The sequence below is a fragment of the Balaenoptera ricei genome, chromosome 1 (assembly GCF_028023285.1).
Source record: "Balaenoptera ricei isolate mBalRic1 chromosome 1, mBalRic1.hap2, whole genome shotgun sequence".
Taxonomy (NCBI): domain Eukaryota; kingdom Metazoa; phylum Chordata; class Mammalia; order Artiodactyla; family Balaenopteridae; genus Balaenoptera; species Balaenoptera ricei.
The window spans coordinates 192,735,997-192,763,583 of NC_082639.1; the positions used below are offsets into that span (position 1 = coordinate 192,735,997).

Here is a 27,587-nt window from a genome sequence, read left to right on the forward strand (position 1 = left end):
TGCAGCGGCAGCGCGGGGCCATGGCGGGCAGCGGGCGTGGGGCTGGCGGGCGGGTGTTGCACGCGGCGCAGGCCGAGGACGTGGCGTCGGCCTCCAACTTCCGCGCCTTCGAGCTGCTGCACCTGCACTTGGACCTGCGGGCCGAGTTCGGGCCTCCGGGCCCGGGCCCGGGCAGCCGCGGGCTGAGCGGCTCGGCGGTGCTGGACTTGCGCTGCCTGGAGCCCGGCGGCGCTGCGGAGCTGCGGCTGGACTCGCACCCGTGCGTGGAGGTGACGGCGGCGGCTCTGCGGCGGGAGCGGCCGGACGCGGGGCAGCCGGAGCCGGAGCCGGAGCCGGTGCCGGTGTGTACGCGGCCCTTCTCGCACTACGGCCAGGTCCTGTGCGTGCGCTTCCCGCAGCCCTGCATCGCCGGCGAGCGCCTGCGGGTGCAGCTCACCTACCGCGTCGGCGAGGGACCCGGGGTGAGTGTCCCAGCCCCGCGCCAGCCCCTCCTCCCGCCCCTCCTCGTGCAGATGCGCCCCCCTCATCCCCTCCCACCTCCCCTCCCATACCTCCGCCCCCTCCTCGTCCAGATGATCCCCCATGCCCCCCTTCCCCGCATCCCATCTCTCCGCCCCATCCTCATCCAGATGCTCCCCCCACCCTTCCCTCCCCTGGCACTGCTGTCTCTAGTCCACGTCTGCCCGAGGAGGTCACCTCCTCCAGGCTGGACAGCAGACGGTTCACGAACAGAACTTAGGGTTGTCGCTGCGCTCGGCCTAGGCCGGGCCCTGGTGACGAGCTGATCCGCTCTCCTCCGGGGTGGCCTGACAGTGCTGGCTGGTTACCCGCTGCTGACTCAGTCCTTTGTCCCAGGTGCCCACCTAATGCCTCGGGCTGAAACAGCTCGAAACTGGGCAGTTAGTAGTGTTTCCTCCTGCGAAGTCCTGGATTTGATGAACAAAAAAATCTGAGTAAAAGTGAGAACCAGAATTAGGGTGTACCAGGCTTTGTAATAACTTGGCTTTCTCACTGTTGGTTGACTCAAATCTTAACTGGGGGGCGGGGGTCGGCAAATGTTGGCGATCAGAAAGGGGAAGGTCATGTGTCCACATCTGTGAATGTCCGGGCATGGCTGCCAGTCCTTTCTTGGATGGGGTGTGCTACAAGTCTCAGCTGGCTGCCTGCCTACCATGGAAGCTTGCTTATTTGGTTGCACTTCCCCTTTTGCTGTTGGAACTCGCTCCAAGGGCAGTTCTGTTTCCATCTTTCACCATTCGGGAAGTAAATGGTGAAGTTCTTATGATAGAACTTGTTTAAAAAATTAAAGTCCAAAGCAATGTAGACTGACCTCTAAGGCAGAGGAGAAACCCAGGGACCTCTAGGGATATAACATGCCATCTGGAAATGTGTTTGGTTGCTCTAGTATATTTTGGTTCCTGGTTTGGGGCAGAAATTAAATAGGATAACTGGAAAAATTAGGCCCTCCTAGATGTGCCTAACAAAAGTGGCACCCCAAATTAAATATCGGAACTAAATAGCTTTCATTTAAGACGTGGCGGCAGAGATACACGCTTGACGAAGAACTGTCCTTTGCCCTGTGAAGGTCTCCACTGGTGGCACTGTGCCTGTTCCTTCCTCTCATTGCCACCGTCCCAGGGAGGGCTCTCACCTTGGACACCGTGGGTCGCAGCATCTCCCTGACTTGGACTCTATAGTGTGTGTCCTGCCAGCCTCCTTCATTTTCTTCTCTTCATGTCAATAAAACAAAGCCAAGAACCAAAGAAAGCTCAAGCAAAGATGATGAGAAGGAATTGTGGTTGAGGGGATGATAGTCAGTGTTTATTGAGCTAAGCCTGACAATAGTTACATGAGTTGTCTTTATATAAGTCCTAATACTGTGCCTGGTACTTCTTACTGCCAACTCATTACAGTTGTTTTCATTAATAGGATTTATTTTTTAAAAAGCTGTGTAGAGGACTTCCCTGATGGTCCAGTGGCTAAGACTCCGTGCTGCCAATGCAGGCGGCCCGGGTTCGATCCCTGGTCAGGGAACTAGATCCCACGTGCATGCCACAAAGAAGATCCTGCGTGCCGCAACTAAGACCCAGCACAGCCTAGATAGATAGATAGCTAGATAGATAGATAGATAGATGTCTAGATTACCAGGAAAACTGAGCAGATAGTACAGTCTCCATAAACCGCTTCCACGCACACACTGTTTACCCTTCACTAGTGTTTTACAAGTTGGCTACATTTGTTACAGTTAATGAGACAGTATAGATACCTTATTATAAACTGGAGTCCATGGTTTTTCCAGATTTCCTTAGTTTTTTTTTTTTTAAATAATAACTGATATTTATTGAGCAACTTTCATGTACAAGGTATGATTAGCGTTTTTTTTAATTTTTATTTCATATTGGAGTATAGTTGATTTACAGTGTTGTGTAAGTTTCAGGTGTCCAGCAACCTTAGTTGTTTTTTTAAAACATTTATTTCATTTTATTTTTTTGGCCGCACGGCATGCCATGTGGGAGCCTAGCTCCCCAACCAGGGGTGGAACCCGTGCCCCCTGCGGTGGGCGCGCGGAGTTATAACAACTGGGCCGCCGGGGAAGTCCACAACCTTAGTTTTTTTTTTTTTTTTTAATTATTTATTTATTTATTTAATTTATTTATGGCTGTGTTGGGTCTTCGTTTCTGCGCGAGGGCCTTCTCCAGTTGCGGCAAGTGGGGGCCACTCTTCATCACAGCGCGCGGGCCTCTCACTATGGCGGCCTCTCTTGTTGCGGAGCACAGGCTCCAGACGCGCAGGCTCAGCAATTGTGGCTCACGGGCCCAGTTGCTCCGCGGCATGTGGGATCTTCCCGGACCGGGGCTTGAACCCGTGTGCTCTGCATTGGCAGGCAGACTCTCAACCACTGCGCCACCAGGGAAGCCCACAACGTTAGTTTTTAATGTGTCTTTTTCTGCTCCAGGGTCCCATCCAGAAATCCACTGTGTGTTCCGCTGTCACGTCTCCTTTGGCTCCTCTTGGCTGTGACAGTTTCTCAGACGTTCCTGTTGTGGTGACCTTGATAGTTTGGAGGAGTGTGATACCCTCTATTGGAATTTGTCGTTTTTCTCATAATTAGACTGGGGTTATGGGGGTTTGTTCGTTTTTCATAGACTATTTTTTAGAACAGTTTCGGTTTCCCAGCACAACTGAGCAGAAGTTCACAGAGATAAGGTGTCGTTTTTGTAACGTCGTATTGAGGGCAACAGTATTGACAGGATTTATGGCTGCTGTGCTGACCTCCGGTCACCGGGCTGAGGCAGAGCTTGTTGGGTTTCTGCACCAGGACGTTCCTCTCTCTCCCCTGCTTCCGTCTGTACTGGACTCTGGAACGAGACTCATCTCACACACACACACACACACACACACACACACACACACACTCTCAAGCAAAGAAAACCCCAGCATCCCATTGTGTCTCCCTTGTGCCTCTTAAAAATTGGTCTCAGGACTTCCCTGGTGGTCCGGTGGTTAAGAATCTGCCTTCCAAAAAAAAAAAAAAAAAGAATCTGCCTTCCAGTGCAGGGGGCGTGGGTTCCAATCCTGGTTGGGGAACTGAGATCCCACACGCCGCAGAGCAACTAAGCCCACGCGCCACAACTAGAGGGAAGCCTGCATGCCGCAACTAAGACCCCACGCAGCCAGATTAATTAATAATTAATTTAAAAAAAGAACAAGAGACCCCTCAGGGAATGTTCTCGTTCTTAAGTCTCGTTCCCAGGGGGAAAAAAATTGGTCTCAAGTGCCTCTGTGCTCAAAGCCCTTCATCCCAGCTGCCGGGTGGGCGCCCACCTCCGCCGGAAGCCGCACTCCCCCGCGCTGTCCTCATGCTGCTGCCCACCTCCTGGAGGGACTCTCCTCCCTTCCTTCCTGCCGTCTGAATCCTGCCCACTTTTGAAGGTCCAGCCAGGGAGTTTTGCTTCCCCCGTGACACCCTCCTGGAGTCACCTGACCCTGTTCTAGCCTCTCCGTGGCTTGCGGTGCTGACACACCCTCCCTACCCCCCGCGGTGGCATCTGTGTTACAGGTGAACTCCTCTTCGCTGTGGGCAGGATTTGGGTTTGTAAAAATCGTTCAAATGTGCTCTTGATTAAGGGCTGTCAGAAGACAAGAATCATAGCCAATGCCTATAATGTAAAGCACGTTTATTCTGAAAGGGTAGATTGGAGGGATGGAGAACACACATTAATCAGACTCCTTGCTATTAGCTTCTGCTTTTCTGTGTCTTTTATCACAAGTTCAAGAAGAGCTTCTTCAGTATTTGTTTTTTGGTGAGAAGTTACTACAGCGGGGGGGACAGAGGAGGGAGGCAGGACCAGGGGGTCGGAGGCCACCTCAGGAATTCTTGAGACGGCCCATGGGACACACTGAGGAGTGGCCCTTTGGTGGCGTCCACCCTGGGAAGTGGACGTCAGACCTTGGCCTGGACTCCAGGGGGGTTAAATACACAGGGGGAGAGAGCGTCTCAGTCTGAGCTGGATCGTAAGGATTACCTCAAGCCTCCCCTCCAGCCAGCTCCGCCCTGGCCGCGCTGGGCTTGTGCAAGATGTCAGTTCCGAAAGGTTCTTGCCTCCTCTTAGGTTTGCTGGTTGGCTCCGGAGCAGACAGCAGGAAAGAGGAAGCCCTTCGTCTACACGCAGGGTCAGGCTGTCCTGAACCGGGCCTTCTTCCCCTTCTTCGACACTCCTGCGGTGAAATGCACATACTCCGCTCTTATTGAGGTGAGCAGGCTGAGGGCAAATGTACCTGCCCTTGGGATTGAAAAGTTCATTTCTATCAGGTCATGTTTCAGGTGGTAGATTATTACATCCATTGGGGGGTACCTCTGAAAAACTCCTCCACCTGCAGAAATTTTGTCTGTGCTAAATCCCATCAGTTTAGCACAAGTTTAGTTTTTTTGAAGCCTCTGTGCTTCCCAAGGTGGACCCCAGGCCACTGTCATCACCATGCAGGTTGCTGGTCATGCCGCCCTTCTAGCTGATCAAGAGCAGACTCTGTCCAGGTGAAATCTCCTAAGCTTTCTCTCTTGTCAGGTCCCAGATGGCTTCACAGCTGTGATGAGCGCTGACACCTGGGAGAAGAGAGGTCCAAATAAGTTCTTCTTCCGGATGTGTCAGCCCATCCCGTCCTATCTGATAGCTTTGGCCATCGGAGATCTGGTTTCGGCTGAAGTTGGACCCAGGTAGGAGACCAAGACCCCGCAAGCAAGACTGAACCAGCCTCTGAGCACAGAGGCCTCTGACCAGCGAGCGGACCTGCTGGGGTGGCTCTTGGGGTCACGTCGGAGCCTCCCGAGCCTGGGACCTTTCTGCGGCACAGGGCGCGGCCTGAATGGCCAGACGATGTGCCCTTTCCTCCCCCTCCTTCCCGTCTTCCTCCCATGTCTGCGCTGAGACCATCAGTCCTGCAGTGGCTGCGGTCCTGGGCCATCTTCAGAGGGAGATGGGAGCTCCAGCAGCAGTTTTAGAAGATGATCTTTATTAGCATCTTTAAGGTCTAAATTACCTTCTTGCTACTATATTTGCTTTTTTATCTTTGTAGCAAATCTCCCCATTTTCTCTGGCACTTAATTCCTGGAAATATATGGCCTTGATCTCTCTGTCTCCCTCTGGAGAGGCCCGGGGAAGCTGCTTGTCTGTCTGCTCCGGACACAGAGGCCTGGACCTGTGGTGGCAGAGGGGCCTCCGTGAAGTGAGATGGGTTTAGTGGAGATAAATAAGGATTTTGTAAGACTTCCTGAAAAACACATTTGACCAGGAGCACAGGTTTTTCCTGCCTGTCATCTTACCCACCAGCGTAGCATAGTCCTGGAGTGAGAGGGTCGGTTTGGATGTGAAGCCGTGGCTCTTCCTGGCCCCGGTGCTGTCCTTCTCTCTGCCGGGCCCTCAGCCCCTGGAGGTGCTGGATTGGCTACAGGCCTCGGGCTTCGCAACTGGGCTCAGCAGTGGCGCCAGGGCCGTGAGATCAGAGGGAGAGATGGGTGGGGCCCCGTTGGCATCTGCTTCCGTCACGCGCTCAGGACAGCACCAGCCCTGAGAGACGAGGGGTCCCTTCCTGTTGGACAGGACGGTAGGTGACCTGCGAGCATGGAAAATAGACAAGGGGAGGAACATCTTTTAGGGTGTTTACTCTTGCTGAGGTTCTGTTAGTAAGAGTAGGAGCTACTAAGGGGAAATGAGAGAACAGTCTATTCTAAATACACTGGATCACGGAGGTTTTTTGAACCCTCTGTACTGAAGTGACGACACAGTACGTTAATCCAGGTGACAGAACCCGTTTTACTGGAGCTGTTGACTTACTCCTGTCCCCTGTCAGGTGGACAGTCCTTGCCTCCTGGGTCATGTCGGAGGGTCTTGCAGGAGTCTGTCGAGTGGGAGGGTCTTCCGTCTAGTCCCCGTTACCGCAGGGGGAAAACCCTGGGCAGGAGAGACTGGTGGACACCCCCAGGGGCCCCTTTATGTATGGTCCCTTCTAACCCTTACAGGCAACACTGAGGGACGTATTGCTGTCTCCAGTTTGCAGTTGAGAAACTGTGGCTTTGGTTAAGAGCCTTGTGCAGTCACCTGGTTGGTAGAACTGGAATTCAAATGCAAGGGTTTCTGTTGCAGATCCCGTGCTTTTTGCCCCTAGAATCCTGGTGATGAGATTCCAGCTTGACTGAGAGCATCCTGATTTCTTTGACGGAAATCTGTGTGCTCTCGGAAATGTCGTGGGCGTCTGCGGCCTAGCCCGTTGTCGCTAAGGACGGGGCTGAAGGTCTTTGTTAGTTGTGGTGCCCTGGCTGGTGATGGAGCAGCTCAGAGCAGTGCCTGGGGACTTGGACTCTGTGCTGCATCCCAGGCCTGGACACGGGCATCGCTGTGAACGGGGCGGGATCAGAAACTTCCAACAGCGTGGCCTCCTTCATTCTCTGCCCCTCCTGCTGACCTTCGCCCTCTGGGGGCCTCACTCCTACCACGCCCCGCTGTGCCTGCGCCTCGCCCTGAAGGGCCGCGCGTGCTCCCGGGCCGGCAGCCTCTCCCGGGACTTCTCTCCCGCCCGGGGGTGCCCGGTCATCTCTCGCCCACACCCCAGGCCCTCCAGCTTGTCCTGCTGCCACCCATCCATCCGGCCCGGGCTCCTGCCATCCCCTTCCTCCACTCAGCACCTTTCTCCACTCAGCGTCTGTCTCTTTTGAGAGACGGAGAAAATAATGAAGCTGTGCGTGGTACCCGTTCACATTTCTGGTTTCTTGGTGAGAAGCTGGAACGAGAGAAAAGGTGATGCAGGCGTTTGAGAGGTTTCCGTGCGCTCAGCCGTCCTTCACTCACCTTTGCATCTCGCGCCCCTTAAACTGCCTCTCCAGTTTTCCTTTCAGACGCCGGCCCCTCCCTCCAAGCACGGGGTCTCGGCTCTGCTTTGTGGAGATGTTTGGTCTGTCGGGCACGATTGTGTCCTGCACGAACAAGGTCCCTCCGTCTGCTCTCACCCCGCATTCATCCGTCTGGACCCCGACGATAGGTCCTTTCTTTGTTAAAGCCAATCTCTTCATCTGACCCGTTGACTCACCCCCACCCCCATCCTCTGGGCTTTGCCTCATCGTTTAGTCCCGTCTTCACACCTGCGGCCTCCACCCCCAGCTGGCCAACTGGCCCTTTCCTCTCCACCCCTGGAGTCCAGTCCCCTAAACTCGCTGAAGCTCCTGGGGTAAGAGGCCGTTGCTCAGCGTGGAAGGTGCAGGGACTCGAGGACGTGCCCTTGGCCTCCGCTTCCCGGTCCCGGGCCCTCCTGGCCTGTCCTCGCTGGGCTCCTTGTGGGTCTGGCTGCCCTGGGCGCAGGTGCCCCCGGTTCGGTCCTCGCCCCCGGCTGTGCCTGGGAAAGCTCACGCCCTCTCATACTGAGCATGTCTCCTAGACACAGCTGCTCCCTAGACACAGTCTGATGGTGTCGCCCCCTGCGCTCTGCAGGGGCAGCTGTGTCACGCGGCATCTGAAGCCCTTTGTGCCCCGAGCTTGGGGCCTCTCCCACCCCCGACCTACCCCCATCAGACCTTGGACTCTGGTCACCCCAGACCCCGGCGGTTCCTCGCCTGCATGTGCAGCTCCCTTCCCGCTACGAGGCTCCTGCTTTTGCTGCTGGGACCCCCGACGCGGGTTGCCCCGCTCCCCCTCCTGCTAGAACAGTCCCCGAAGTTCTGCCGAAAGGAAGCTCTCTTCGTCCTGGCCTCGCACCCACCCACTTGGCCGTCTGTCCCTCGACTGAGGATGTCCGTGTAGGGGGCGCTCCGTGGAGCATCGAGGGGCCTTGACACAGGCTTCGGCTGCAGGGCCCCTGAACTCGGGGTCCGCTCACCCTTGAATCCCGAGGACGGTCTGTCTCGGTTCCTCCCATCCCCTCTCAGCCTTGGCTTTCCTTCGGACTGGATCTTCTTCATTTTTTCCCCCCCTCATCTCTGTTTCCTCATCTTTTTACTGTGAAAATTTCATAATTGAAGATTCCTGCAGGAAATTGAAGGAATGATGCGTTGAACACCTGTCTGCCCATCCATGTTGCCGTACTAGGTTTGCTTTTGTGTGGATTTGTGGGGGTTTTTTGCTAGACCATTTAAAAGCAAGTAGATCAGCCTGCCTGTCCGAAGAGTGAAGACAGTTACCACTTTTCCGTTAATGTGAATTGGTTTATCTCTAAAGTTTCAATTCCAAAGATTCGATTGTGAGAAACCTTTCTAATCTCTCCGGGGGTACACCAGCATTTCCTACCTGAGCCACCGTATGAAGGGCCTTCACACCCGTCTCGTCTCCTTACCGCGCGCCTTGCAGATGGGGACTGAGGCTCGGCGGGGGGAGAGCCCGTCGCCTGCAGGAGCGCCCCCAGCCCTCGGCCCAGTTGGTGCAGGTGCTTTCAGGACGGGTCCCGCCGTGGCCTCTGAGCACAGCGCTGCCTCCTCTGCGCCCTTGTCTCCAGGAGCTGGGTGTGGGCCGAGCCCTGCCTCATCGCAGCTGCCAAGGACGAGTATGACGGGGTCATAGAAGAGTTCTTGGCGACGGGAGAGAAGCTTTTCGGCCCCTACATTTGGGGAAGGTGTGGTATCGCATGGACTCTCATGTCTCTGTTTTTACAGTGAGCCGGTCCTCCCCCCTCCCGCCCCGATCCGGGGGGGTTGCAGGGGGGAGGGGATACGCCAGGCCTCCTCCGCTGTGGCCTCGGAGGGGCCTCGGAGGGCGGGCATGGCGGTGACAGAGGCGTGCCCGTGCCCACGTTGCCGGGGTGGAGATGAAAACGCGCTGTCGGGGACGTGGCTGACTTGCCTTTCCCGTTGCTGGAAGCAGCTCCGTACCCATTTTCTCTTTGTCATCTTCAGACTTGAGGTCCCCTAGATAAGAGGCTCCGTTAGGTCTGTGTGACCCACGTGGGCCTCTGGGGAGCTGGGTGTGATGGAGCCCACCGCATGCCCACTGTGAGGGGCCTGGGAGAGGGAGGCCCGGTGAGCCAGGGGCGGGGGCAGGACTGAGGACCGGCTCGCTAGCCCGTACCGCCACCCCCGTCAGTGGCCGGGATGCAGCTGGGCCCCTCACGACAACCTGCCTCTGGCAGGTACGACGTGCTCTTCATGCCCCCGTCCTTCCCATTTGGAGGGATGGAGAACCCCTGCCTGACCTTCGTCACCCCCTGCCTGCTGGCGGGGGACCGCTCCTTGGCCGACGTCATCATCCACGAGATCGCCCACAGCTGGTTTGGGAACCTGGTCACCAGCGCCAGCTGGGGGGAGTTCTGGCTGAACGAAGGCTTCACCATGTACGCCCAGAGGAGGATTTCCACCGTCCTGTTTGGTGAGCCGCCCCCGAGGACCTGCCTCCGGTCCTGGGCCCGCGAGGCTCCTTCTGGGAGTGAAGGGAGGAGGGCGTAGTGCAGGGAGCCCGTGACAGCCAGGGAGGGCAACTCGAGACAAAGTTACGTGTAAGTAACTGTGCCCACCTCACTGCATGTCACACATCAGCAGGGGCTGGGGGCAGAGGGAGTCTCGAAAATGCCACGCGGCGGGATGAACTAGCGGCGGACGTGCCTCCCGCTGGGGCTGAAGCTGCCCTGTGCACTGTCCTGCCTAAGCCGGCGTCACCCGGGGGAGGGCGGCCCGGGCTGGCCCCCCAGGTACCAGTTCGCTTTATGAGCGAGTCGTCAGATCACTGTCATCATCACCTTGCACAGAACACCTGTTTTGTGCCAGATCTCTCATGTACCACCTTCCCAGCGTCTGCACGGAGATACTGTTATTCCCATTTTACATGTGCGTTCACTGCGACTCAGAGAGGATAGGAAATGTCCCTCAGCCACTTAGCAGGTGAGGGCAGACCCTCAAATTGAGCCCAGCTGTGCTTTTCAAATACATTCTCGGGAATGCCCTGGCGGTCCACTGGTTAGGACTCTGCGCTTTCACTGCCGAGGCCATGTGTTCGATCCCTGGTGGGGGAACTAAGATCCCGTAAGCCACGTAGCACAGCCAAAAAATAAAATAAAATACATTATCAACACAATCTCCTTATTGAAAACCCATGGTGTATCAGGTGCTTTTCTGATCAAAATCTATTTTGGCACCTATGGAAAAACACACACAAAAATACTTATCTGTAATCTCACTGTTCAGAGATAATCGATGGTTATCCTTTCAAACGTTTTTCTGTGTGTGTGTGTGTGTGTGTGTGTGTATCATCAGATTGTACATGGTTTTAGAACTGCCTTTTTTTTTTTAATATAATAAAGTTAAACATTTTCCCAAGTCATTAAATTTTCTTCTACAGCTCCAGAGTATGGAGGCTTCACAATTTATTCAATCAACCTCCAGTTGTTAGGTTGTTTTCAGTTTTCAAACGAAATAATATTCTGACAAACATCTTTACATAGGTTCACGTGCATCTCAGATGATTTCAGTAAAGATAAATTTCTAGAAACATAATTTCAGGACCTGAACATTTTAAAGGCTTTTTTTTTTTTTTTTTAGCATATATTGTCTCCTTCCCAAGTTTACACTTTGATCCAGAGTCTGTAAAGCAATAGTGTACTGGTCGCTAGGACTCCCGCACACAGCTGTTCGTGTGCGCCGTGCGCCTGAGGACACTGAGGCTGGCGGGGGCGGGGGGTCGCTGGCCCAGATCAGAGCATCTCGCGAGCGGCGGCGGTGGCTGGTACACGCCCGGGCCCTCCCCGACACTGTCCCCTCAGTAGTTGTTCTTTTTTTCCCACGGCATGTGGGATCTTAGTTCCCCAACCAGGGATTGAACCCGGGCGCTCCGCAGTGAAAGCGCGGAGTCCTAACCACTGGACCGCCAGGGAAGTCCCTCCCTCAGTCGTCTTTAGAGCCAGAAGGAGACTCAGATGCTAGAAAAATCTTGGGTGACAGTTTCTCTTGTCTGACAGGACAGTCAGATGAAGAGATTCTGTTTTCGTGGGAGATCAAATTACCATCTCCACAGATAACAACACGCTGAACGGGAAAGGTCACTCACTGTCAGAGGGGAGGTGTGAGCGGGGGAGGCTGAGGAGTCAGCTGGCCATAGCCCCCTCTGCCCGCCGTCCCTGGGGAGTGCCACCCCCGGGCTTTGGGCCTCCGTCCTCTTTTCGGGGCCTCGTGGGCAGCGCTGGGGGTGCCAGCCGCTTTCCTGTCGCGCAGGACCCGCCTACACCTGCTTGGAAGCCGCCACTGGGCGGGCTCTGCTTCGGCAGCACATGGACATCACGGGCGAGGACCACCCGCTGAACAAGCTGCGCGTGAAGATCGAGCCAGGTCGGGGCTCCTCTGACCACCGCGCAGCCCCCGTCGGGCTGGACGCCCCTGGGTCCCCCCTCGGGAGGGAGGAGCCCCCAGGGCGCTTCTGGCTGCCCCGGCCGCTCCTGAGCGGCTCCGAGATGCTCTGTGTGTCTGGGTCCCTGTCACTTACTTGTCCCTTTGCCGCCCCTTGTCCATGGTCAGGTCAGCCCCGCGGGGTTTGTAGAGCGAGGTCACCCTCACCCCACCGAGGGCGTGGTCCAGCACCAGAAAGCTCGTGACTGCTCTGAGGTCATGGATTTTTGTTTCCTAAGATTTTTCTTTAGTTCCACACGTGACTAACTTAAACCTTTCTGTGCAGTTGAAGCTCGTGTTCCTCGATGCCTCTGACTCTGACCATGAACTTCCTGTAGATGGGCAGTCAGTTCTGTTTACTCCAGAACATGCACAGAACCCAGCCCGCCCCGGTCTGGGCAGGCGCAGCGCGTGTGGGTGACGCGTGGGCCTGGGAAGGCGTTGGGTGGAAGGACCCCCCGAGCACGGAGCCCCGGGCAGGGGGCAGCTGTGGTCCCCCTGAGCCTGCTCTCTTTGTCCTCCCATTGGGTCCGTCTTCAAGCCCCTCGAGAGAGGCCAGGATGGACCCAGAACATTCATGGCCTTGCTGTTCCTGGGAAGCTGAGTTCCAGTCTCTTCCGTGGCTGCCCTTTGAATCCAGAGCTTTCTCTGCAGGTGTCGACCCAGACGATACTTACAACGAGACCCCCTACGAGAAAGGCTTCTGCTTTGTCTCCTACCTGGCCCACCTGGTGGGTGACCAGGACCAGTTTGACGATTTCCTCAAGGTACATCAGCTCTGAGGTGAGGGGAGACAAGCGGGGGCCCTGCTGCCGGGGGCTCTGGGTGACCGACCGTGCCTTCCTCCCTCCCTCCCTCCTCACAGGCCTACGTGGATGAGTTTAAGTTCCAAAGTGTCCTAGCTGATGACTTTCTGGAATTCTTCCTGGACTATTTCCCTGAGCTGAAGAGAAAGAGGGTGGATTCCATCCCGGGTGAGCAGAGGAGCCGGCCCACCGGTTCTAGGTGGTCGTGGAGGGTGGGGTCTGGCTCGCGCCCCCTGGGGGCGGCTTTGGGGCAGACCCAGGGGCCCAGGCCCTGTCCCACAGAAGGAGCTCGCTCCCCACCTGGCCTCCTTTCCCCACTTTGCTCTTCTGCTCCTCTCTGTCCTCTGGTTTCCCCGTCCCTGGACATAGTCAGACCCTTAGCTCTGCCCAGGCTGCCCCCGCCCCGAGGGGCTCCCAGGGCAGGAATGGGGCAGCGGCCCCGCCTGGGGAGCGCGTGAGAGGCCTGCTTCCTAAGAGAGGGCGAGCACGGCCCGTCACGGGCCAGGCAGCTCGTTAGATGTGTCCCCACTTCCTGCTCCATGCTGGGCGCCGTCCAGCCAGCTCGCCAGCCAGCTAGTGAGGGGCAGGGCCGGGCAGGACCCCCAGCTAGTGAGGGGCGGGGCCGGGCAGGACCCCCAGCTAGTGAGGGGCGGGACCGGGCAGGACCCCCAGCTAGTGAGGGGCGGGGCCGGGCAGGACCCCAGCTAGTGAGGGGCGGGGCCGGGCAGGACCCCCAGCTAGTGAGGGGCGGGGCCGGGCAGGACCCCCAGCTAATGAGGGGCGGGGCCGGGCAGGACCCCCAGCTAGTGGGGGGCGGGGCCGGGCAGGACCCCCAGCTAGTGGGGGGCGGGGCCGGGCAGGACCCCCAGCTAGTGGGGGGCGGGGCCGGGCAGGACCCCCAGCTAGTGGGGGGCGGGGCCGGGCAGGACCCCCAGCTAGTGGGGGGCGGGGCCGGGCAGGACCCCCAGCTAGTGGGGGGCGGGGCCGGGCAGGACCCCAGCTAGTGGGGGGCGGGGCCGGGCAGGACCCCCAGCTAGTGGGGGGCGGGGCCGGGCAGGACCCCCAGCTAGTGAGGGGCGGGGCCGGGCAGGACCCCCAGCTAGTGGGGGGCGGGGCCGGGCAGGACCCCCAGCTAGTGAGGGGCGGGGCCGGGCAGGACCCCCAGCTAGTGGGGGGCGGGGCCGGGCAGGACCCCCAGCTAGTGAGGGGCGGGGCCGGGCAGGACCCCGGAACCCGGGAGCATCAGCACGGCCATTCTGGTCGTGGGAGCTGGGCCGCGTCCGTGCATGTGGCTCTGACGGCTGATCTGCAGCACAGGACACGCTCACGTGGAAAGGGGCGGCCAGGTCCATGAGACAGTGTCTAGGCCTCACGCTGGCTGGGGCCCTGTGGAGCAGGTGATCATGCCGGGCAGCGGTGCCAGTGTTGGGGGAAGAGCTTGGGACGGACGGAGGCTCGAGGTCTCAGGAGCGGCCTGGGCAGGTTGGCCGTGATGCTGCTGGGGAAGTCTGACGGTATCTTCTCCACTTCTGCCGAACAGGATTTGAATTTGATCGCTGGCTGAACACCCCGGGCTGGCCCCCCTACCTCCCTGACCTCTCCCCCGGGGACTCCCTCATGAGGCCGGCTGAGGAGCTGGCCCAGCTGTGGGCGGCCGAGGAGCTGGACGTGAGGGCCATTGAGGCCGTGTCCATCTCTGCCTGGAAGACCTACCAGCTGGTTTATTTCCTGGATAAGATCCTCCAGAAATCTCCTCTCCCTCCCGGTGAGAAAAAGTGGGTTGTTCCTTCAAGGTTGGAGGGAGACTCGCGATGCTCAAGGTTGCAGGGAGACGTGTGATGCTCAAGGTTGGAGGGAGATTCGCGATGCTCAAGGTTGCAGGGAGACTCGCGATGCTCAAGGTTGGAGGGAGACTCGCGATGCTCAAGGTTGCAGGGAGACTCGTGATGCTCAAGGTTGGAGGGAGACTCTTGATGCTCAAGGTTGCAGGGAGAGTCGCGATGCTCAAGGTTGCAGGGAGACTCGCGATGCTCAAGGTTGGAGGGAGACTCGCGATGCTCAAGGTTGCAGGGAGACTCGCGATGCTCAAGGTTGCAGGGAGACGTGTGATGCTCAAGGTTGGAGGGAGACTCGCGATGCTCAAGGTTGCAGGGAGACTCGCGATGCTCAAGGTTGCAGGGAGACTAGCGATGCTCAAGGTTGCAGGGAGACTCGTGATGCTCAAGGTTGCAGGGAGACTCGTGATGCTCAAGGTTGCAGGGAGACTCGCGATGCACAAGGTTGGAGGGAGACTCGCGATGCTCAAGGTTGCAGGGAGACTCGTGATGCTCAAGGTTGCAGGGAGACGTGTGATGCTCAAGGTTGGAGGGAGACTCGCGATGCTCAAGGTTGCAGGGAGACTCGCGATGCTCAAGGTTGCAGGGAGACTAGCGATGCTCAAGGTTGCAGGGAGACTCGTGATGCTCAAGGTTGCAGGGAGACTCATGATGCTCAAGGTTGCAGGGAGACTCGCGATGCTCAAGGTTGCAGGGAGACTCGTGATGCTCAAGGTTGCAGGGAGACTCGCGATGCTCAAGGTTGGAGGGAGACTCGCGATGCTCCAGGTTGCAGGGAGACGTGTGATGCTCAAGATTGGAGGGAGACTCGTGATGCTCAAGGTTGGAGGGAGACTCGCGATGCTCAAGGTTGGAGGGAGACTCGCGATGCTCAAGGTTGCAGGGAGACGTGTGATGCTCAAGGTTGCAGAGAGACTCGCGATGCTCAAGGTTGCAGGGAGACGTGTGATGCTCAAGGTTGGAGGGAGACTCGCGATGCTCAAGGTTGCAGGGAGACGTGTGATGCTCAAGGTTGCAGGGAGACTCGTGATGCTCAAGGTTGCAGGGAGACTCGTGATGCTCAAGGTTGCAGGGAGACTCGTGATGCTCAAGGTTGGAAGGAGACTCGCGATGCTCAAGGTTGCAGGGAGACTCGCGATGCTCAAGGTTGCAGGGAGACTTGTGATGCTCAAGGTTGCAGGGAGACTTGTGATGCTCAAGGTTGCAGGGAGACTCGCGATGCTCAAGGTTGGAGGGAGACTCGCGATGCTCAAGGTTGGAGGGAGACGTGTGATGCTCAAGGTTGGAGGGAGACGTGTGATGCTCAAGGTTGGAGGGAGACGTGTGATGCTCAAGGTTGGAGGGAGACGTGTGATGCTCAAGGTTGGAGGGAGACTCGCGATGCTCAAGGTTGCAGGGAGACTCGCGATGCTCAAGGTTGCAGGGAGACTTGTGATGCTCAGGGTTGCAGGGAGACTCGCGATGCTCAAGGTTGCAGGGAGACGTGTGATGCTCAAGGTTGGAGGGAGACTGGCGATGCTCAAGGTTGCAGGGAGACGTGTGATGCTCAAGATTGGAGGGAGACTCGTGATGCTCAAGGTTGGAGGGAGACTCGCGATGCTCAAGGTTGGAGGGAGACTCGCGATGCTCAAGGTTGCAGGGAGACGTGTGATGCTCAAGGTTGCAGAGAGACTCGCGATGCTCAAGGTTGCAGGGAGACGTGTGATGCTCAAGGTTGGAGGGAGACTCGCGATGCTCAAGGTTGCAGGGAGACGTGCGATGCTCAAGGTTGCAGGGAGACTCGCGATGCTCAAGGTTGCAGGGAGACTCGTGATGCTCAAGGTTGCAGGGAGACTCGCGATGCTCAAGGTTGCAGGGAGACTCGCGATGCTCAAGGTTGCAGGGAGACTAGTGATGCTCAAGGTTGCAGGGAGACTTGTGATGCTCAAGGTTGCAGAGAGACTCGCGATGCTCAAGGTTGGAGGGAGACTCGCGATGCTCAAGGTTGGAGGGAGACGTGTGATGCTCAAGGTTGGAGGGAGACGTGTGATGCTCAAGGTTGGAGGGAGACTCGCGATGCTCAAGGTTGCAGGGAGACGTGTGATGCTCAAGGTTGCAGGGAGACTCGCGATGCTCAAGGTTGCAGGGAGACTTGTGATGCTCAGGGTTGCAGGGAGACTCGCGATGCTCAAGGTTGCAGGGAGACGTGTGATGCTCAAGGTTGGAGGGAGACTGGCGATGCTCAAGGTTGCAGGGAGACGTGTGATGCTCAAGATTGGAGGGAGACTCGTGATGCTCAAGGTTGGAGGGAGACTCGCGATGCTCAAGGTTGGAGGGAGACTCGCGATGCTCAAGGTTGCAGGGAGACGTGTGATGCTCAAGGTTGGAGGGAGACTCGCGATGCTCAAGGTTGCAGGGAGACGTGTGATGCTCAAGTTTGCAGGGAGACTCGTGATGCTCAAGGTTGCAGGGAGACTCGTGATGCTCAAGGTTGCAGGGAGACTCGTGATGCTCAAGGTTGGAAGGAGACTCGCGATGCTCAAGGTTGCAGGGAGACTTGTGATGCTCAAGGTTGCAGGGAGACTCGTGATGCTCAAGGTTGCAGGGAGACTCGCGATGCTCAAGGTTGGAGGGAGACTCGCGATGCTCAAGGTTGGAGGGAGACGTGTGATGCTCAAGGTTGGAGGGAGACGTGTGATGCTCAAGGTTGGAGGGAGACGTGTGATGCTCAAGGTTGGAGGGAGACTCGCGATGCTCAAGGTTGCAGGGAGACTCGTGATGCTCAAGGTTGGAGGGAGACTCGCGATGCTCAACGTTGCAGGGAGACTCGCGATGCTCAAGGTTGGAGGGAGACTAGCGATGCTCAAGGTTGCAGGGAGACTCGTGATGCTCAAGGTTGCAGGGAGACTCGTGATGCTCAAGGTTGCAGGGAGACTCGCGATGCACAAGGTTGGAGGGAGACTCGCGATGCTCAAGGTTGCAGGGAGACTCGTGATGCTCAAGGTTGCAGGGAGACGTGTGATGCTCAAGGTTGGAGGGAGACTCGCGATGCTCAAGGTTGCAGGGAGACTCGCGATGCTCAAGGTTGCAGGGAGACTAGCGATGCTCAAGGTTGCAGGGAGACTCGTGATGCTCAAGGTTGCAGGGAGACTCGCGATGCTCAAGGTTGCAGGGAGACTTGTGATGCTCAAGGTTGCAGGGAGACTCGTGATGCTCAAGGTTGCAGGGAGACTCGCGATGCTCAAGGTTGGAGGGAGACTCGCGATGCTCAAGGTTGGAGGGAGACGTGTGATGCTCAAGGTTGGAGGGAGACGTGTGATGCTCAAGGTTGGAGGGAGACGTGTGATGCTCAAGGTTGGAGGGAGACTCGCGATGCTCAAGGTTGCAGGGAGACGTGTGATGCTCAAGGTTGGAGGGAGACTCGCGATGCTCAAGGTTGCAGGGAGACTCGCGATGCTCAAGGTTGCAGGGAGACGTGTGATGCTCAAGGTTGGAGGGAGACTCGCGATGCTCAAGGTTGCAGGGAGACGTGTGATGCTCAAGGTTGCAGGGAGACTCGCGATGCTCAAGGTTGCAGGGAGACTCGCGATGCTCAAGGTTGCAGGGAGACTCGTGATGCTCAAGGTTGCAGGGAGACTCGCGATGCTCAAGGTTGCAGGGAGACTCGCGATGCTCAAGGTTGGAGGGAGACGTGTGATGCTCAAGGTTGGAGGGAGACGTGTGATGCTCAAGGTTGGAGGGAGACTCGCGATGCTCAAGGTTGCAGGGAGACGTGTGATGCTCAAGGTTGCAGGGAGACTCGCGATGCTCAAGGTTGCAGGGAGACTTGTGATGCTCAGGGTTGCAGGGAGACTCGCGATGCTCAAGGTTGCAGGGAGACGTGTGATGCTCAAGGTTGGAGGGAGACTCGCGATGCTCAAGGTTGCAGGGAGACTCGCGATGCTCAAGGTTGCAGGGAGACTTGTGATGCTCAAGGTTGCAGGGAGACTCGCGATGCTCAAGGTTGGAGGGAGACTCGCGATGCTCAAGGTTGGAGGGAGACTCGCGATGCTCAAGGTTGGAGGGAGACGTGTGATGCTCAAGGTTGGAGGGAGACGTGTGATGCTCAAGGTTGGAGGGAGACTTGTGATGCTCAAGGTTGCAGGGAGACTCGCGATGCTCAAGGTTGGAGGGAGACTCGCGATGCTCAAGGTTGGAGGGAGACGTGTGATGCTCAAGGTTGGAGGGAGACGTGTGATGCTCAAGGTTGGAGGGAGACGTGTGATGCTCAAGGTTGGAGGGAGACGTGTGATGCTCAAGGTTGGAGGGAGACTCGCGATGCTCAAGGTTGCAGGGAGACGTGTGATGCTCAAGGTTGCAGGGAGACTCGCGATGCTCAAGGTTGCAGGGAGACGTGTGATGCTCAAGGTTGGAGGGAGACTCGCGATGCTCAAGGTTGCAGGGAGACGTGTGATGCTCAAGGTTGCAGGGAGACTCGCGATGCTCAAGGTTGCAGGGAGACTCGCGATGCTCAAGGTTGCAGGGAGACTCGTGATGCTCAAGGTTGCAGGGAGACTCGCGATGCTCAAGGTTGCAGGGAGACTCGCGATGCTCAAGGTTGCAGGGAGACTAGTGATGCTCAAGGTTGCAGGGAGACTTGTGATGCTCAAGGTTGCAGAGAGACTCGCGATGCTCAAGGTTGGAGGGAGACTCGCGATGCTCAAGGTTGGAGGGAGACGTGTGATGCTCAAGGTTGGAGGGAGACGTGTGATGCTCAAGGTTGGAGGGAGACTCGCGATGCTCAAGGTTGCAGGGAGACGTGTGATGCTCAAGGTTGCAGGGAGACTCGCGATGCTCAAGGTTGCAGGGAGACTTGTGATGCTCAGGGTTGCAGGGAGACTCGCGATGCTCAAGGTTGCAGGGAGACGTGTGATGCTCAAGGTTGGAGGGAGACTGGCGATGCTCAAGGTTGCAGGGAGACGTGTGATGCTCAAGATTGGAGGGAGACTCGTGATGCTCAAGGTTGGAGGGAGACTCGCGATGCTCAAGGTTGGAGGGAGACTCGCGATGCTCAAGGTTGCAGGGAGACGTGTGATGCTCAAGGTTGCAGAGAGACTCGCGATGCTCAAGGTTGCAGGGAGACGTGTGATGCTCAAGGTTGGAGGGAGACTCGCGATGCTCAAGGTTGCAGGGAGACGTGTGATACTCAAGGTTGCAGGGAGACTCGTGATGCTCAAGGTTGCAGGGAGACTCGTGATGCTCAAGGTTGCAGGGAGACTCGTGATGCTCAAGGTTGGAGGGAGACTCGCGATGCTCAAGGTTGCAGGGAGACTCGCGATGCTCAAGGTTGCAGGGAGACTTGTGATGCTCAAGGTTGCAGGGAGACTTGTGATGCTCAAGGTTGCAGGGAGACTCGCGATGCTCAAGGTTGGAGGGAGACTCGCGATGCTCAAGGTTGGAGGGAGACGTGTGATGCTCAAGGTTGGAGGGAGACGTGTGATGCTCAAGTTTGGAGGGAGACGTGTGATGCTCAAGGTTGGAGGGAGACTCGCGATGCTCAAGGTTGGAGGGAGACTCGTGATGCTCAAGGTTGGAGGGAGACTCGCGATGCTCAAGGTTGCAGGGAGACTCGTGATGCTCAAGGTTGGAGGGAGACTCGCGATGCTCAAGGTTGCAGGGAGACTCGCGATGCTCAAGGTTGCAGGGAGACTTGTGATGCTCAAGGTTGCAGGGAGACTTGTGATGCTCAAGGTTGCAGGGAGACTCGCGATGCTCAAGGTTGGAGGGAGACTCGCGATGCTCAAGGTTGGAGGGAGACGTGTGATGCTCAAGGTTGGAGGGAGACGTGTGATGCTCAAGTTTGGAGGGAGACGTGTGATGCTCAAGGTTGGAGGGAGACTCGCGATGCTCAAGGTTGGAGGGAGACTCGTGATGCTCAAGGTTGGAGGGAGACTCGCGATGCTCAAGGTTGGAGGGAGACTCGCGATGCTCAAGGTTGCAGGGAGACTAGCGATGCTCAGGGTTGCAGGGAGACTCGTGATGCTCAAGGTTGCAGGGAGACTAGCGATGCTCAAGGTTGCAGGGAGACTCGTGATGCTCAAGGTTGCAGGGAGACTCGTGATGCTCAAGGTTGCAGGGAGACTTGCGATGCTCAGGGTTGCAGGGAGACTCGCGATGCTCAGGGTTGCAGGGAGACTAGCGATGCTCAAGGTTGCAGGGAGACTCGTGATGCTCAAGGTTGCAGGGAGACTCGTGATGCTCAAGGTTGCAGGGAGACTTGTGATGCTCAGGGTTGCAGGGAGACTCGCGATGCTCAAGGTTGCAGGGAGACTCGTGATGCTCAGGGTTGCAGGGAGACTCGCGATGCTCAAGGTTGCAGGGAGACGTGTGATGCTCAAGGTTGGAGGGAGACTGGCGATGCTCAGGGTTGCAGGGAGACGTGTGATGCTCAAGATTGGAGGGAGACTCGTGATGCTCAAGGTTGGAGGGAGACTCGCGATGCTCAAGGTTGGAGGGAGACTCGCGATGCTCAAGGTTGCAGGGAGACGTGTGATGCTCAAGGTTGCAGAGAGACTCGCGATGCTCAAGGTTGCAGGGAGACGTGTGATGCTCAAGGTTGGAGGGAGACTCGCGATGCTCAAGGTTGCAGGGAGACGAGTGATGCTCAAGGTTGCAGGGAGACTCGTGATGCTCAAGGTTGGAGGGAGACTCGCGATGCTCAAGGTTGGAGGGAGACGTGTGATGCTCAAGGTTGGAGGGAGACTCGCGATGCTCAAGGTTGCAGGGAGACTCGCGATGCTCAAGGTTGCAGGGAGACTTGTGATGCTCAAGGTTGCAGGGAGACTTGTGATGCTCAAGGTTGCAGGGAGACTCGCGATGCTCAAGGTTTGAGGGAGACTCGCGATGCTCAAGGTTGGAGGGAGACGTGTGATGCTCAAGGTTGGAGGGAGACGTGTGATGCTCAAGGTTGGAGGGAGACGTGTGATGCTCAAGGTTGGAGGGAGACTCGCGATGCTCAAGGTTGGAGGGAGACTCGTGATGCTCAAGGTTGGAGGGAGACTCGCGATGCTCAAGGTTGGAGGGAGACTCGCGATGCTCAAGGTTGCAGGGAGCCTAGCGATGCTCAAGGTTGCAGGGAGACTCGTGATGCTCAAGGTTGCAGGGAGACTAGCGATGCTCAAGGTTGCAGGGAGACTCGTGATGCTCAAGGTTGCAGGGAGACTCGTGATGCTCAAGGTTGCAGGGAGACTTGCGATGCTCAGGGTTGCAGGGAGACTCGCGATGCTCAAGGTTGCAGGGAGACTAGCGATGCTCAAGGTTGCAGGGAGACTTGTGATGCTCAAGGTTGCAGGGAGACTCGGGATGCTCAAGGTTGCAGGGAGACTTGTGATGCTCAAGGTTGCAGGGAGACTCGCGATGCTCAAGGTTGCAGGGAGACTCGCGATGCTCAAGGTTGCAGGGAGACTTGTGATGCTCAAGGTTGCAGGGAGACTTGTGATGCTCAAGGTTGCAGGGAGACTCGCGATGCTCAAGGTTGGAGGGAGACTCGCGATGCTCAAGGTTGGAGGGAGACGTGTGATGCTCAATGTTGGAGGGAGACGTGTGATGCTCAAGGTTGGAGGGAGACGTGTGATGCTCAAGGTTGGAGGGAGACTCGCGATGCTCAAGGTTGCAGGGAGACTCGCGATGCTCAAGGTTGCAGGGAGACTTGTGATGCTCAGGGTTGCAGGGAGACTCGCGATGCTCAAGGTTGCAGGGAGACGTGTGATGCTCAAGGTTGCAGGGAGACGTGTGATGCTCAAGATTGGAGGGAGACTCGTGATGCTCAAGGTTGGAGGGAGACTCGCGATGCTCAAGGTTGAAGGGAGACTCGCGATGCTCAAGGTTGCAGGGAGACGTGTGATGCTCAAGGTTGCAGAGAGACTCGCGATGCTCAAGGTTGCAGGGAGACGTGTGATGCTCAAGGTTGGAGGGAGACTCGCGATGCTCAAGGTTGCAGGGAGACGTGTGATGCTCAAGGTTGCAGGGAGACTCGTGATGCTCAAGGTTGCAGGGAGACTCGTGATGCTCAAGGTTGCAGGGAGACTCGCGATGCTCAAGGTTGCAGGGAGACTCGCGATGCTCAAGGTTGCAGGGAGACTCGCGATGCTCAAGGTTGCAGGGAGACTAGTGATGCTCAAGGTTGCAGGGAGACTTGTGATGCTCAAGGTTGCAGAGAGACTTGCGATGCTCAAGGTTGGAGGGAGACTCGCGATGCTCAAGGTTGGAGGGAGACGTGTGATGCTCAAGGTTGGAGGGAGACGTGTGATGCTCAAGGTTGGAGGGAGACTCGCGATGCTCAAGGTTGCAGGGAGACGTGTGATGCTCAAGGTTGCAGGGAGACTCGCGATGCTCAAGGTTGCAGGGAGACGTGTGATGCTCAAGATTGGAGGGAGACTCGTGATGCTCAAGGTTGGAGGGAGACTCGCGATGCTCAAGGTTGGAGGGAGACTCGCGATGCTCAAGGTTGCAGGGAGACGTGTGATGCTCAAGGTTGCAGAGAGACTCGCGATGCTCAAGGTTGCAGGGAGACGTGTGATGCTCAAGGTTGGAGGGAGACTCGCGATGCTCAAGGTTGCAGGGAGACGATGATGCTCAAGGTTGCAGGGAGACTCGTGATGCTCAAGGTTGCAGGGAGACTCGTGATGCTCAAGGTTGCAGGGAGACTCGTGATGCTCAAGGTTGGAAGGAGACTCGCGATGCTCAAGGTTGCAGGGAGACTCGCGATGCTCAAGGTTGCAGGGAGACTTGTGATGCTCAAGGTTGCAGGGAGACTTGTGATGCTCAAGGTTGCAGGGAGACTCGCGATGCTCAAGGTTGGAGGGAGACTCGCGATGCTCAAGGTTGGAGGGAGACGTGTGATGCTCAAGGTTGGAGGGAGACGTGTGATGCTCAAGGTTGGAGGGAGACGTGTGATGCTCAAGGTTGGAGGGAGACTCGCGATGCTCAAGGTTGCAGGGAGACGTGTGATGCTCAAGGTTGGAGGGAGACTCGCGATGCTCAAGGTTGCAGGGAGACTCGCGATGCTCAAGGTTGCAGGGAGACTTGTGATGCTCAAGGTTGCAGGGAGACTTGTGATGCTCAAGGTTGCAGGGAGACTCGCGATGCTCAAGGTTGGAGGGAGACTCGCGATGCTCAAGGTTGGAGGGAGACGTGTGATGCTCAAGGTTGGAGGGAGACGTGTGATGCTCAAGGTTGGAGGGAGACGTGTGATGCTCAAGGTTGGAGGGAGACTCGCGATGCTCAAGGTTGGAGGGAGACTCGTGATGCTCAGGGTTGGAGGGAGACTCGCGATGCTCAAGGTTGGAGGGAGACTCGCGATGCTCAAGGTTGCAGGGAGACGTGTGATGCTCAAGGTTGCAGAGAGACTCGCGATGCTCAAGGTTGCAGGGAGACGTGTGATGCTCAAGGTTGGAGGGAGACTCGCGATGCTCAAGGTTGCAGGGAGACTTGTGATGCTCAAGGTTGCAGGGAGACTTGTGATGCTCAAGGTTGCAGGGAGACTCGCGATGCTCAAGGTTGCAGGGAGACTCGCGATGCTCAAGGTTGGAGGGAGACGTGTGATGCTCAAGGTTGGAGGGAGACGTGTGATGCTCAAGGTTGGAGGGAGACGTGTGATGCTCAAGGTTGGAGGGAGACTCGCGATGCTCAAGGTTGCAGGGAGACTTGCGATGCTCAAGGTTGGAGGGAGACGTGTGATGCTTGTCCCAAGTGGCTGCGGTGCATGGGAGGGAGGGTGGCGGGTGGACAGAAGCCCAGGGCAAGGAGCGCGTTGGCAGAGGGATGCAGGTGCCTGCACGAGTGCCGGGCAGTGGGAAATCATAAAACCTGGTGCTTGTGGAGTCCTCAGCTTATGCAGGTCATTCTTCTAAGCTCCCCCAGCTTTGACGCCATCTAATCCTCGTCGCTGCTCTGTGACCCCAGGGACTGGGGAACGAACCCGAGGCACAAACTGATCTCACAGCCAGTAGACGTGGGGCTGGGGTCTGGACCTGCTGGGCCGCAGCTCTTCAGCACACATGCTTTGTTGCTGCTTAGCCAGAAGTAGTATTCACCAAGGGGTGTGAACTCAGAAAAACAGAGCAAGGTGACGTTTAGCAGGTTGACGGTGGGATATCTGAGGCAGTGCGCAGGCTGTAGTCCGGGAAGGATGATGGGGTGACCACAGGAAGTCTATCTTAAGGGAAGGTTGGAGGAAGAGCCGTGGGAATTACAGCAAAGTCAAGACGAGGCGTGACCACCTCGGGCCTGAAGGTGCAGGAAGAGCGGGTGGTCGGCAGCCTCCGTGGAGTTCCTCCTGGCGCCCTCGGAGGGCCTCGGGCACACACATGGCCGCCTCAGCTCATGGTCTGCTGGCGAAGTCGCTAATGACCTGTTTCTTTTCTCCAGGGAATGTGAAGAAACTTGGAGAGACGTACCCGAAGATCTCAAATGCCCAGAACGCGGAGCTACGGCTGCGATGGGGCCAGATTGTCCTCAAGAACGACCACCAGGAGGATTTCTGGAAAGTGAGGGATTTCCTGCACAGCCAGGTGGGTGACCGCCACCTGCCTGTCCCCCTCGCGCACACGGCAGGCAGGGTCTCTCGGACCGCCCTCTCGGGAGCAGGGGTGAAGGGCCTGGTGGGGTCCTGTGAGCAGGCTGTGGTGCCGCCCTGGGGGAGAAGCCCCGGGCCAGGAGCTCCTGCAGATCAGCCGGGGAGGCCTGCGGGGAAAGAGGCAGTCAGCACTGACCCGAGGCAGGGAAGGTCATGTGTCAGCGGGGCTGGTCTCGGAGGGAGGCCGGAGGCCAGGAAAGGTGAGTGAAGGTGAGATTATAGGCTCCTGCTCCCCGGGGAAGCCGGTGACCTGGGAGGGTTCAGAGACCTGCTGGACCCAGGTCACCCGGGAGCGCTGCCCTGCCGGGGAGGGGCCCACGGCTCTCAGGATGAACCATTCCACAGGATTCCAGAGCCGGGCTATGGACAAGCCATGCGCAGACACCCTCACCTGTTGGCAGGTACCTGCTGGCAGGTTCTCGAGCCCCTGAAGGCTTCCCAGCCTCTGGGTGTCAGGTGTGGCTGTCTCGCGCTGACGTGAAGGCGCGGGTTTCCTTCTGCTTGGCTGCAGGCGGTCCTTCTGGGGCCCTGGTTTAGGTTTAGGTTCTGCAGCCTTTGCCGTGAGCTGTTGCCTCGGTGCCTGACCACTTAGAGTTCTGAAAGTTTTGAGTCTCCCATGTGCCAACCCCCTACTCAGTTCTGTTGAGTGTAGACATCTCCAGGAGGGTGAATACCAAGACCTAGCCGTGTGGATCTTTGGCCGCCAAGAAGATTCTGGAACACAAGCCCTCGTGTCTGGGAAGCCCCCCATTCCAGCAAGGATACCCGTATCCCTTTTGGCCCCTGATCACGAGGCTGTCAGATGGGCCCAGGGCAGGGGCTGGGGGCTGCAGACCACCGAGCAGGCTGATAGGCCTCGAGCACGTGCGTCTCTTGCAGGGGAAGCAGAAGTACACCCTCCCACTGTACCACGCCATGATGGGGGGCAGTGAGGCCGCCCAGACCCTCGCCAAGGAGACCTTCGCGGCCACGGCCTCCCAGCTCCACAGCAACGTGGTCCACTACGTCCAGCAGATCGTGGCGCCCCTGGGCAGGTAGAGGCTCCCGCCGTGGCCTCTGCGTCTGCAGACCGCCAATTCCAGTTCTCATCAGCTTCCCAAGTTCACGTCCCCGTGGGGTAACCTGTTCTCTGGGCTTGGTGTTCGGGACTCTGGGCTTCTGCTCTGACTGGACGGCTCTGGACCCGTCGTGCGACCAGCAACCTCCATGCTCTCTGGGCTGGGTGGGCGGCAGGCTTCGCCCTCCCCGCCTGGGTCTTGGAAAAAGCGGGAAGGATTTTCTTTCCTCTCTCTCTTTTCTTTCTTTTTTTTTTTTTTGCTGATTCTTGAAGTACTGTGCAAAGGGCTGATTTCTGGTGATTCCTTTTTCAGGTTTAATCATTATTTTAATAAATATTTTTAAGTGAAAAGTATTTTGGTGACTGTGAAATCCCTTCTCCCAGGCCCCGCTCTCTGTCCTGAGCTGGTCAGGGGGAGACCCAGAGCAGGACGCTGGCTCCCTGTTCTTAAGGAGCCTGGGCTGGAGGAGGTGGGGTTCCCACAGGAGCATGTGAAAAGCAGAGGGCACGGAGGCCGCCTCTTCGGGAAGACCCTGCACGTGAGCCGCGTCCCTCCGTGCAGCGTCCCGCACGCCCCCTCCTCTTCACCGTTGCTGCTAATAAGTGCGCGCTGGAGTGCTCTTCCTGCAGCCTCTCGCCCTCCCCGGTCCTGGGTAACCGGCTCCGCGTGGTCTGTAGTAGAGTCTGTGCAGAACCTGGCTCTAAGCTGTGATTTCCACGTGGGGATCTAGGCGGTTAGCGACTTGGGGTGGGGTGTGGGGCGAGGGGAGGGTCGCACAGAAGTATTTCAGGATCTTTAAGTTGTTTTCCTAGATCCAGGGTCTCCCTGGCGGCTGGCTGAGAGGCGGTCCGCACAGACCTCCCACCACGCCCTGCAGCGTGGGAGCGAGAACGCGGGGCGCCTGGTGGGCGGCCCTTCCGGCAGACCTCCCCGGTGCCTGCTCCTGGCTGCTCCTGGCTGCTCCTGGCTGCTGTTACAGGCGGGGACTACGGGGGGCCGGCCAGACGCCTCCCCGGTGTCCAGGCGCTCAGCTCTGCGCCCAGCGATGTCCTTCCTGGTTCTGTGCAGACTCTGGGGCGCCGAGGAGCCCCGCGGGACCCCTTCCGCAGCAGGAGCCTGAGTGCAGCTTCACAGCCAGGCGTCCTGAGCTGTGTCCCCCACTGTCCCGCCAGGTGGGCCTGCGACAGCGCCCCTCCTGCCCCCTCCAGAGCCCTCTCCCAGCCAGGTGCTCTCGGAGGGCTGGCGGGGAGCACGTGAGCCGGCTGGAGCTGGAGCCGGTTCTCCCACATTCCAGGGCGAGGGACAGGGTAGAGGGCGTGCCTCGGGCTGTGGGGGAGGCCCCTGAAGGGCTGGGGAGCTGCTGCCCCAGAGCTGGGCTCCGCACCCGTGGCCCGTGGGAGGGACCCTGGACCTTAATGCCCTCTGCTCTGCGGGGCACCCAGCAGT

The 27,587-nt window shown here is 57.8% G+C and overlaps 1 protein-coding gene and 1 non-coding gene across 2 annotated transcripts; both read left to right on the forward strand.

Moving 5' to 3' along the window:
- RNPEP (arginyl aminopeptidase) lies at positions 1–26,491 on the forward strand. The gene is made up of 11 exons (XM_059943404.1): positions 1–461; positions 4,614–4,754; positions 5,067–5,215; positions 8,977–9,093; positions 9,607–9,842; positions 11,678–11,791; positions 12,503–12,615; positions 12,714–12,822; positions 14,195–14,419; positions 24,876–25,018; positions 25,963–26,491. The coding sequence occupies exons 1-11, from the start codon at positions 21–23 to the stop codon at positions 26,119–26,121; spliced, it is 1,947 nt and encodes a 648-aa protein (XP_059799387.1). The 5' UTR covers positions 1–20; the 3' UTR covers positions 26,122–26,491.
- TRNAG-GCC (transfer RNA glycine (anticodon GCC)) lies at positions 1,962–2,034 on the forward strand. Its single transcript has one exon. It is a non-coding gene; the product is annotated as a tRNA-Gly (tRNA).
- Positions 26,492–27,587: the final 1,096 nt, after the last annotated feature.